Source organism: Oryctolagus cuniculus, chromosome 2 (assembly GCF_051225735.1).
Source record: "Oryctolagus cuniculus isolate XC-2025 breed Fujian yellow rabbit chromosome 2, ASM5122573v1, whole genome shotgun sequence".
Classification (NCBI taxonomy): Eukaryota; Metazoa; Chordata; class Mammalia; order Lagomorpha; family Leporidae; genus Oryctolagus; species Oryctolagus cuniculus.
Window position 1 is genome coordinate 90,895,591 of NC_142868.1, and position 12,252 is coordinate 90,907,842.

A 12,252-nucleotide genomic window follows, 5' to 3' on the forward strand; every position below is an offset into this window, starting at 1 on the left:
GTATCTTGATTGGTATTGCATTGAATCTGTAAATTGCTTTTGGGAGAATGGACATTTTGATGATATTGATTCTTCCAATCCATGAGCATGGAAGATTTTTCCATTTCTTGGTATCCTCTTCTATTTCTTTCTTTAAGGTTTTGTAATTTTCATCGTAGAGATCTTTAACGTCTTTGGTAAAGTTTATTCCAAGGTATTTGATTGTTTTTGTAGCTATTGTGAATGGGATTGATCTTAGAAGTTCTTCCTCAGCCATGGCATTGTCTGTGTATACAAAGGCTGTTGATTTTTGTGCATTGATTTTATACCCTGCTACTTTGCCAAACTCTTCTATGAGTTCCAATAGTCTCTTAGTAGAGTTCTTTGGGTCCCCTAAATACAGAATCATGTCATCTGCAAAGAGGGATAGTTTGAGTTCTTCCTTCCCAATTTGTATCCCTTTAATTTCTTTTTCTTGCCTAATAGCTCTGGCTAGAACCTCCAGAACTATATTGAATAGCAGTGGTGAGAGTGGGCATCCCTGTCTGGTTCCAGATCTCAGTGGAAATGCTTCCAACTTTTCCCCATTCAATAGGATGTTGGCTGTGGGTTTTTCATAGATTGCTTTGATTGTATTGAGGAATGTTCCTTCCAAACCCAGTTTGCTTAGAGTTTTCATCATGAACGGGTGTTGTATTTTATCAAATGCTTTCTCGGCATCTATTGAGATAATCATATGGTTTTTCTTCTGCAGTCTGTTAATGTGGTGTATCACATTGATTGTCTTGCGCACATTAAACCATCCCTGCATACCAGGGATAAATCCCACTTGGTCTGGGTGGATGATCTTTCTGATGTGTTGTTGCATTCTATTGGCGAGAATTTTATTGAGGATTTTTGCATCTATGTTAATCAGGGATATAGGTCTGTAATTCTCTTTCAGTGCTGCATCTTTTTCTGGCTTAGGAATTAAGGTGATGCTGGCTTCATAGAAAGAATTTGGGAGGACTCCCTCTTCTTCGATTGTTCTGAATAGTTTGAGAAGAATTGGAGTTAGTTCTTCTTTAAACGTCTGATAGAATTCAGCAGTGAATCCATCTGGTCCTGGGCTTTTCTTTGTTGGGAGGGCCTTTATTACTGTTTCAATTTCTGTCTCAGTTATGGGTCTGTTTAGGTTTTCGATGTCTTCCTGGTTCAATTTAAGCAGGTTGCATGTGTCCAGGAATCTATCCATTTCTGATAGGTTTCCCTGTTTGCTGGCATACAAGTCCTTGTAGTAATTTCTGATGATTCTTTTTATTTCTGTGGTGTCTGTTGTTACATTTCCTTTTTCATCTCTGATTTTATTGATTTGGGTCTTTTCTCTTCTTTTTTTAGTTAGTTGGGCCAATGGGGTGTCAATTTTGTTTATTTTTTCAAAAAACCAGCTCTTCGTTTGGCTGATTTTTTGTAATGTTTTTCTTGATTCAATCCTGTTGATTTCTTCTCTGATTTTAATTATTTCTCTTCTCCTACTAGATTTGGGTCTGATTTGCTGTAGGTTTTCTAGATCCTTGAGGTGAATTGAAAGCTCATCTATTTGGTGTCTTTCCAATTTCTTGATGTAGTGGCCCCCATGTTTTGATTTGCCATTAGTGTTTAGTAATTTTTCACTGAAAGCAATTCTTTTTTTTTTTTTTAAGGTTTCTTTATTTATTTGAAAGTCAGAGTTACAGAGAGGCAGAGGCAGAGAGAGAGAGAGAGAGGTTTTCCATCCACTGGTTCACTCCCCAGATGGCCACAATGGCCGGAGCTGCACCGATCCAAAGCCAGGAGCCAAGAGCTTCTTCCGGATCTGCCACGTGGGTGCAGGGGCCCAAGCATTTGGGCCATCTTCTGCTTTCCCAGGCCATAGCAGAAAGCTGGATTGAAAGTAGAACAGCCAGGACTCGAACTGGTGCCCATATGGGATGCTGGCACTACAGCAGCAGCTTTACCCACAGCACCAGCCCCTGAAAGCAATTCTTTGTTAAAGAAGTATAGTTCTCTCTGCATCAGAGAATAGACTACACTGGGTACATGACAAACCAGGAATATTTGAAATAATACTCTAAATAGTAAAAAATAATACTCAAAATAATACTTGAATTTGACTGTGGTCTTTTTCTACTTAGAGCATAAACATTTCTAGTTTTGTTTGAGAAGAGTATATTACAGTTATTTTAAATTTATTTTAAAGGATTTTATTTTATTTGAAAGGCAGAATTAGAGAAAGAGGGAGAGATATTGATCTATCTTCCATCTGTTGGGTTCACTCCACAAACGGCTGAGGCTAGGAGCTTGGAACTTCATCCAGGTCTCCCACGTGGGTGGCAGGGACCCAGGTACTTAGGCCACCTTCCACTGTTTTCTCAGGTGCATTAGCAGGGAGCTGGATCAGAAGTAGAGCAGCCAAGACTTGAACTGGTATTTATATGTGATGCCAGCTTTGCAGGCAGCAGCTTAACCTGCTGTGCCACAACACTGGCTCCTATTACAGTCCTTTTTAACGGATACTATACATCTTTTCCTTCTGCAGTTTTCTTTTTTTTTTCTTTTTTCTTTTTCTTTTTTTTTTTTTTTTTGACAGGCAGAATGGACAGTGAGAGAGACAGAGAAAGGTCTTCCTTTTCCTTTGGTTCACCACCCAATGGCTGCTGCAGCTGGCGTGCTGCGGCCGGCGCACCGCGCTGATCCAAAGCCAGGAGCCAGGTGCTTCTCCTGGTCTCTCGCCAGGAGCCAGGTGCTTCTCCTGGTCTCTCCTGGAGGCCCAAGCCTCCACTGCACTCCCGGACCACAGCAGAGAGCTGGCCTGGAAGAGGAGCAACCGGGACAGAATCTGGCGCCCCGACTGGGACTGGTGTGCCGGCGCCGCAAGGCGGAGGATTAGCCTATTGAGCCACGGCGCCGGCCCCTTCTGCAGTTTTCATGAGAAAACTTTGTTTCCTGAACTTTGTAATACTGTGATAGATTGAATTGTTACACACTTTTTGCAGTGTTTTTCAGATAAATAGAAGCCAAAATATTTACTGTAGATTAATTATTAGTACTTAAAAAAATAACAAAATGCTAACTTAGCCCTATTCTTTTCTGTTCCACTACCACACTGCTTTAACTCCTTTATCTTAGTGTACTGTTTGTCCATTGTGGAGTAGAAAGATGGCTGAGGAGTTTAAATTTACGTTAGCATAAATCAGGTAAAAAATAATCTGTTTATTCACATATCCGGGGATTGCATAGGCAAAAGGCCAAAGACCACACGTTTTATGCCACTTGACAAAAAAAAAAAAAATCTTTTTTTTTTTTTTTTTTTTTTGACAGGCAGAGTTAGACAGTGAGAGAGAGAGACAGAGAGAAAGGTCTTTCTTCTGTTGGTTCACTCCTCAAATGGTTGCTATGGTCGGCGCTGCACTGATCTGAAGCCAGGAGCCAGGTGCTTCCTCCTGGTCTCCCATGCAGGTGCAGGGGCCCAAGCACTTGGGCCATCCTCCACTGCCCTCCTGGGCCACAGCAGAGAGCTGGACTGGAAGAGGAGCAACTGGGACTAGAACCCGGCACCCATATGGGATGCCGGGCCGCAGGCGGAGGATTAACCAAGTGAGCCATGGCACCGGCCCACTCTTAATGTTTTAAAAAGATTTATTTATTTATTTATTTGTTTAAAAGAGATATGCAGAGAGAGGATGAGATGGGGGCAGGGGAGAGAGAAAGAGAGATCTTTCAAACACTGGTTCGCTTCTCAAATGGCCGCAACAGCCAGGGCTGGGCCTGGCTGAAGCCAGAGGCAGGAGCTTCATTTGGATCTGCCACAGGGTGTGCAGGGGCCCAAGTACTTGAGCCATCTTCCACTGCTTTCCCAGGGAGTTGGATTGGAAGTGGAGCAGCTGGGACTTGGACTGGTGCTCAGATGGGATGCTGGCACTCTAGATGGCAGCTGAACCCGCTACACCACATGCCAGTCCCAGGCTTTTAATCTTTTACCCTCAGTGTTTGTTTATATTTAGGGATATTAATCGTTTACCTATGATGTCAGTTTTTTTGGTATATTTTTCTTCAAATGTGTCAGTTGTTTTTTGACCTTTGGTGTTTCCAATTGGAAGCTTAAAATATTTTGTTATAAGATTGATTATTCCTTATCCAAAATACTTGGGACCAGAAGTGTTTCAGGTTTTTTTTTTTTTTAAATATTTGCATAGACTGTATCAGTTGAATGTCCCTAATCTGGCATTCGACATTCAGAAACTTGCAAAATTTGGAACATTTCAGATTTTTTTTTCAGGAATGTTCAACCTGTGTAGTAAAAATCATTAATATCTTTCCAAGATTGATTTTATTTATTTTATTTATTTATTTGAAAGAGATAGAGACAGAGGGAAGGAGAGTTCTTCTATCTATTGTTTCACTCCCCAAATGGCTGCAGTGGCTGGATCTGAGCTGATCTGAAGCCAGGAGCCAGGGGCTTCTTCCAGGTCTCCCACATGGATGCAGGGACCCAAAGACTTGGGCCATCTTCTACTGCTTTCCCAGGCAGGGAGCTGGATCAGAAGTGGAGCAGTCGGGACTGGAACAGGCACTCATGTGGGATGCCAGTGTTGCAGGAGGTGACTCAACCTGTTACGCTGCAACGCTGGCTCTGGTTTCATGTTTTTTGGTTTGTTTGTTTGTTTCTTTAGTTTCCTTATTCGTTTTGAGTTTGTTCTTCTATATGGTATGAAGTATGGATCTAATTTCATATTTTTCCAAATGTTGACAAGTCCATCACTGCCCCAGTGGTTTGAGATGCCACTTCTATCATGTGACATTCTATTTGTACTTGGGTCTGTCTAGAGACTTTCTAGTCTGTTCCAGTGCTTGGTATCTTTGACAGTGTAGCAATATCATGCAAGATCTAGTGGTGACTCTTAATGTCTGGTAGAGTTAGTGCTCCCTGCCCCTAGGCTGTTCTATTTTAGTACTTTATAATTGTTTTAAAAGTGAGAAAGTCTGATTAGGTGCTAAGAAGATTAGTATTTCTGAGTAATTTTACCTTGCATTTTTACTGGGTGATTTCTTATTCAAAAGAAGCAGATAATTGGTGAAGTGGTCAAGACTTGGCTTGGGATGCCCACGTGCCATATTAAAGTGCTTGGGTTCAAGTTCTGCCTGTATTTCCTCTCCAGCTTCCTGCCAGTGCACACCCCAGGAGACAACCTTTGATGGCTTAAGTACATGGGTTCCTGTCACCTATGTGGGAGACCCAGATTGAGTTCCTGGCTCCTGGCTTCAGACTAGCTTAGCTATGATGGTTGAGAATGTTTGGGGGTGAATCAGGGGATCTATGTGTCTGTCTCTGACTCTGTGTCTCTCTGCCTTTCAGATAAAAGGAAAATAAATAAATATAAATGAAAACAAAACTGAAGGGTAAAAGGTCTTAAGTTTTTGAAGACAGCTAAGCTTATAACTAATAACAATATAGTAAATATGTGGGTACAAAAAAAGGAAATCATTGGGTCAAAATCACTTTTTTCCCTTTATACAAAATATTTTATTTTTTTCTGGGCCCTATTCTTTTTTTTTTTTTTTTTTTTTTTTTTTTTTTTTTTTAACAAGATCCTCTCTTGTGTTAGATATCAGTTGCCCACTGCTGATTCTCGGATTGGACTGCAATTTAAAATGTTAAATATAATATAATGCTGTCTGTCCTGCTTCTGGGCAGGACATTGGCACAGAACTGCCTCTGCTCAGTTTCCCTGGAATTCTGCCCCCATATTCCTGTGCTTGTAGGGTGATAGCCCATGGCCTGCAGATAGTCTGTAGAATGCCACGTGGTATTATGATATGCCAGCATAAACAAAATGTTTTAGTTTACTGGCCTTGAGTAATTTTGTCTCCTCTGTGATTTTCATGATTGTTTTCCACTGATTTAACAGTATTTGAAGATAATTCAATGTTTTTCATTTAGAATCATTGTCATCATCGGGGCTATGTGGAAGGAGTTTATAATTCATCTGTTGCTCTTAGTGATTGTTTTGGACTCAGGTAAGAAAGTTTCCCTATTTTTTTTTCTTTTTTTTTTTCTTTACTCTGTTTCTTACCCCATGTCCTATCCCTGTGTATAAATCAAGTCATTTAGACACTTAACAGTACTGGCTTTTACTTTGATGTTACTGAAGGTCTTCACAGCTGTGTTTGAAAAATTCTTGGCATATGTATTTAAGGAAATATTATCGTTGGTGAATTTCAGTATCTGAAGAGGAAGTTGCATTCTTTGAGACTACTAAATGGTTTTTTTCTATTTAAAGTAAAACATACGTTAAATTTTGGTATTACTTTATAAATTTTGACCTGTATTTTTCATGTAAGTCTCATAAGGACTGACAGAGTACTCTTTTTCTTCATGTTTCGATGAATAAACTAAGCTTAGAGAAAGTGTGCCACACATCAAATGAGGTTACAGTGTTCAGATTACATTTATTGAGGGCCGGGCCGTGTGGCACTGTGCTTGTTGGTTGATTGCAAGATTGCTTGATTGCTTGACTAGTAAACACTGCTTTTAATTCTCAAATTAAATATATGAAACTAAGGTACCTGTCTATGATTATCTTTATTTAGGTAATAACAATTTTTGAACTACTGTCTGAACACAGTGCTCCAAGTGTTTTGTGCTTATGAATACTTTAATCTTTAGAGCAGTCTTGTGCGCAATGTCTGTGAAGGCAGTGGTTAAGTCCTGGAGCTCCAGACTCTTCTCCTGGCCATTACTTTATAGCGCCTCCCATTTTCTAGTATGCACTCAGGTCAGTTAGTAGCCTACGGTCAGAGATGCTAGTGAGCAGCGTTCCTGTGTTTCAGAGTTAATGTCCATCTGACTCCAAACCCTCCAGTTTTCCTCTCTATACTATGCTACCTTTTTTTTTTTTTTAAATTATTTATTTATTTGAGAAGTAGAGTTACAGATATAAAAAGGGAGAGACAGAGAAAGAGCTCCTCCATCTGCTGGTTCAACTCCCCAAATGGCTGCAACGGCTGGAGCTGGGCTGAACGGAAGCCAGGAGCCCAGAGTTTTCGTCTAGGTTTTCCATGCGGTTCCAGGGGCCCAAGGACTTGAGCCATCTTCCACTGCTTCTCCAAGCAATAGCAGAGAGCTGGATTGGAAGTGGAGCAGCTGGGACATGCTCTAGTGCCCATATGGGATGCTGGCACTGCAGATAGCGGCTTCACCCACTGCATCACAGCTCTGCCCCCCACCCCCTTCATGCCACCCTTTTTACACTTGTTAAACTGGGTCTTGAATTCAGATTTTTTGTTTTCTTTTCCTGTGTGTTTTTTTTTTTTTCCCTTAAAAATCGTTTATGTGAATGCAACATTTAGAGGATTGCTGCATTTAGAAGATACCAGTTATGGAATCGAACCCCTGCAAAACAGTTCTGACTTTGAGCACATATTTTATCGAATGGATGATGTCCACAAAGAGCCTCTGAAATGTGGAGTTTCCAACAAGAATCTAGAGACAGAAACTGCAAAAAACCAAGAGGAGGAGCCTCCCAGCATGACTCAGCTACTTCGAGTAAGGAAATCATGTAATCATTTGTCATGATTCAGACGAGAGGTTTAATAAGGTCATGTGTTTGTTAAATCAAGAGTTATTATAACTGGTCATGTTTCCCTCCCTCCCTCCCTTCCCCATTCCTTCCTTCCTTCCTTTTTAGTTTTATTTTTTCCCCCAGAAACCTTTTATTTAAAGAACACAAACTTCATGTATTTCATAAATACAGCTTTAGGAATACAGTGATTCTTCCCACTGTACTCACCCTTCACCCCCACATTCTCACCCCTCTTCCACTTCCCTCTCCTATTCCCATTCTTATTTTTACTACTCTGTTTTCAATTAACTTTATAAATATACGATTAACTCTATACTAAACCAAGAGTTCAACAAATTATATGAAGAACAAGAAAACTGTTCCTTAACAGTTGAGACAAGGGCTGTTCAAAGTCAATGCATCTTGAAGTATTGATTTTACTTCTATAGATTACCTCTTATGTGCTCTGTTAGTTATCACAGATGAAGAACATATGGTATTTGTCCTTTTGGGACTGGCTTATTTTACTAAGTGTGATGTTTTCCAGTTTCATCCATTTTGTTGCAAATGTCCGGATTTCATTTTTTGCAGCTGTGTAGTATTCCATAGTGACATATCCCATAATTTCTTTATCTAGTCTTCGGCTGACAGGCACTTGGGTTGCTTCCTTATATTAGTTATTGTGAATAGAGCTGCAATAAACATGGGGATGCAGATAACTCTTTTATATGCTGATTTCATTTCTCCTGGGTAGATTCCTAGGAGTGGGATGGCTGGGTCATATGGTAGGTCTATATTCAGATTTCGGAGGTATCTCCATACTGTCTTCCATAGTGGCTTTACCAGTTTATATTCTCAACAACAGTGGATTTGGGTACCTTTTTCCCTACATCCTCACCAGCATTTATTGTTTGTTGATTTTTGTATATAAGCTGTTCTATTGAGGGTGAGGTGAAACATCATTGTAGTTTTGATTTGCATTTCTCTGATGACTAGTGATCCTGAACATTTTTTGATGTGTCTGTTGGCCATTTGGATTTCCTCTTTTGAAAGATATCTGTTGAAGTCCTTTGTCCATTTCTTAACTGGATTGTTTGTTTTGTTGTTGTGGAGTTTCTTGATTTCTTTGTAGATTCTGGTTATTAATCCTTTATCAGTTGCATAGTTTGCAAATAATTTCTCCCATTCTGTTGGTTGCCTCTTCATGTTGCTGAATGTTTGTTTTGCAGTACAGAAGCTTCTCAATTTGATGTAATCCCATGTGTTAATTTTGGCTTTGATTGTGCCTCTGGGGTCTTTTCCAAGAATTCTTTTCCTGTGCAAGTGTCTTGTAGGGTTTCCCCAATGTTCTCTAATAATTTGCTGGTGTTGGATCATAGATTTAGGTCTTTAAACCATTTTGAGTGGATTTTTGTGTAAGGTGTGAGGTGGGGATCTTGCTTCATACTAATGCATGTGGAAATCCAGTTTTCCCAGCACCATTTGTGGAAGAGACTGCCCTTGCTTCATGGATTGATTTTAGCTCCTTTGTCAAATATAAGTTGGTTATAAGTGATTGGGTTGATTTCTGGCATTTCTATTCTGTTCCATTGGTCTATTCATCTGTTTTTGTACTGGTACCAGGCTGTTTTGATTATAACTGTCTTTTAGTATTTCTTGAAATCTGGTATTGTGATGGCTTTGGATTTGTTTTTGTTGTATAAGATTACTTTAGCTATTTGAGTTCTACTGTGTTTCCATATGAATTTCAGCATCATTTTTTCTAGATCTGAGAAGAACCTCTTTGGTATTTTCATTGAGATTGCATTGAATCTGTAAATTGATTTTGGAAGAATGGACATTTTGATGATATTGATTCTTCTAATCCATGGACATGGAAGATTTTTCCATTGTTTTGTATCTTATTCCATTTCTTTCTTTAAAGTTTTGTAATTCTCATCGTAGAGATTTTTGACATCCTTAGTTAAATTTATTTCAAGGTACTTGATTGTTTTTGTGGATATTGTGAATAGGATTGATCTTAGAAGTTCATTCTCAGCCTTTGCATTGTCTGTGTATAAAAAGGCTATTGTTTTTTGTATATTAATTTTACATCCTGCTACTTTACCAAATTCTTCTGTGAATGGAGTCTTGGTGGAGTCTTTTGATCTCCTATATATATATATATAGAATCATGTAATCTGTAAATAGGGATAGTTTGACTTCTTCCTTCCCAATTTGTATCCTTTTGATTTCTTTTCTTGCCTAATGGCTCTGGCTAAAACTTCAGGACTATATTGAATAACAATGGTGAGAGTGGGCATCCTTGTTTGGTACCAGGTCTCAGTGGGAATGCTTCTAACCTTTCCCCATTCAATAGAACGCTGGCTGTGGATTTCTCATAAGTTGCCTTGATTATGTTGAGGAATGTTCCTTTTGTACCCAATTTGCTGAGAAGTTTCATCATGAAAAGGTATCTTGGGGCTGGTGCTGTGGCGTAGCAGGTTAACGCCCTGGCTTGAAGCGCTGGCATCCCATATGGGCACCGGTTCTGGTCTCGGCTGCTCCTCTTCCAATCCAGCTCTTTGCTATAGCCTGAGAGAACAGTAGAAGATGGCCTAACTCCTTGGGCCCCTGCACTCATGTGGGCCTGGCAAGAAGCTCCTGGCTCCTGGCTCTGGATTGGTGCGGCTCCGGCCATTGCGGCCGCTTGGGGAGTGAACCATTGGATGGAAGACCTCTCTCTCTCTGCCTCTCCTCTCTCTGTGTAACTCTGACTTTCAAATAAAAATAAATAAATCTTAAAAAAAAAGAAAAAATGATTTATCTTATCAAATACTTTATCTGCATCTTTTTTTTTTTTTTTTTTTTTTGGACATGCAGAGTGGACAGTGAGAGAGAGAGACAGAGAGAAAGGTCTTCCTTTTTGCTGTTGGTTCACCCTCCAATGGCCGCCGCGGCCAGTGCGCTGCGGCCTGCGCATCTCACTGATCCGAAGCCAGGAGCCAGGTGCTTTTCCTGGTCTTCCCTGTGGGTGCAGGGCCCAAAAGGACTTGGGCCATCCTCCACTGTACTCTCAGGCCATAGCAGAGAGCTGGCCTGGAAGTGGGGCAACCAGGCAGAATCCGGTGCCCCGACTGGGACTAGAACCCGGTGTGCCAGGCACCGCAAGGCGGAGGATTAGCCTATTGAGCCACGGTGCCGGCCTCTCTGCATCTATTGAGATAACTATATGGTTTTTGTTCTGTAGTTTGTTAATGTGATGCATCAATCACATTGATTGTTTTGCAGATGTCGAACCATCCCTGCATACCAGGGATAACTTCTACTTGGTCTGAGTGAATGATCTTTCTGATGTATAATTGGATTCAATTGGCTAGAATTTTGTTAAAGATTTTTGCTCTATGTTCATCAGGGATATTGGTCTGTAGTTCTCTTTCTCTGCCTCTTTTGCAGGTTTAGGAATCAAGCTGATGCTGGCTTCACAGAAAAAATTTGGGTAGATTGCCGTCCTTTTAATTGTTTTGAATAGCTAGAGAAGAATTGGAGTTAGTTCTTCTTTAAATGTCTGGTAGAATTCAGCAGTGAAGCCACCTAGTCCTGGGCTTTTCTTTGTTGGTAGGGTCTTTATTACTGATGAAATTTCCATCTTGTTTAGGTTTTCTATATCTTCATGGCTCAATTTAGGTAGGTTGTATGAGTCCAGGAATTTATCCATTTCGTCTAAGATTCCCAGTTTTTTGGAATACAGCTCTTTGTAGTAATTTCTGATGATTTTTTTTCCTGTGGTATCTGTTATATTTTCTTTTTCATCTTTAATTTTATTGATTTGGGTCTTCTCCCTCTTTGTTTTTTTGTTAGTTTGGCCAGTGGTATGTCAATTTTGTCTATTTATTTTTTAAAAACCAGCTTTTTTATTTCACTGAGCTTTTTAAAAATTTTTTTATTTCAATTACATTCTTTAATTCTAATTATTTCTTTTCTCCTATGAATTTTAGTTTGTTTTGCTGTTGTTTTTCTCGGTCCTTGAGATGCATTGATAACTCATTTATTTGGTGCCTTTCTAATTTCTTGATGTAGGCACCAATTGCTATAAATTTTCCTCTTACTGCTTTTGCTGTATCCCATAGGTTTTATATGTTGTATTGTTGAGCATGGTAAATCAATCTCTCTCTCTCTCTCTCTCTCTCTCTCTCTCTCTCACACACACACACACACACACACGCACACACCTATCTTTTTAATCAGAGGGGAGATTTGTTCTGCTCTGTTGGCATATTCTCATGCTCACCTCCTCTCCTCAAAGGATACCTATGACTGGATACTAGCCCCTATGGGTACAGTTTTCATCTGTGCTGCCACAAGAACCACACAAAGGATCTGTGCAGTCCTTGGTGTGAACACAGATCCTGCAGCAATGACCTTTACCAGGGAAACAGGGAGCCCTAAGTATGTGAAGCCGCTCATACTGGCTGCCCTAAGTACTAGCCACACCTTGTGCCCTCAAAGTCTTGGCACACAAGGCTCCCACAGTCACAAGCAATCAGCCCCCTGTCAGTTCTCCCAGCCAGACTCAAGTGACTCCTCTTGGCTGGTTGCTAGATGTGGACATGAGCTGATGCAGATGTTACATATGTCCAAAGGTGCCCACTCTCTCTCGGCTATTTACAGGATGCCTGTGTCGGGTGGTTTGGAGAGAGAAACGTACCCCATC

General features: G+C 40.3%; 1 protein-coding gene across 1 annotated transcript in view; it reads left to right on the forward strand.

The window, feature by feature from the left end:
- Positions 1 to 12,252, forward strand: part of ADAM9 (ADAM metallopeptidase domain 9) — a 137,392-nt gene that overhangs the window by 19,443 nt on the left and 105,697 nt on the right. Inside the window, exons 5-6 of the mRNA XM_002720772.5 lie at positions 5,939 to 6,015; positions 7,348 to 7,543. Of these exons, the coding sequence (XP_002720818.1) occupies positions 5,939 to 6,015; positions 7,348 to 7,543 (273 nt within the window). The remainder of the gene's footprint in view (positions 1 to 5,938; positions 6,016 to 7,347; positions 7,544 to 12,252) is intronic.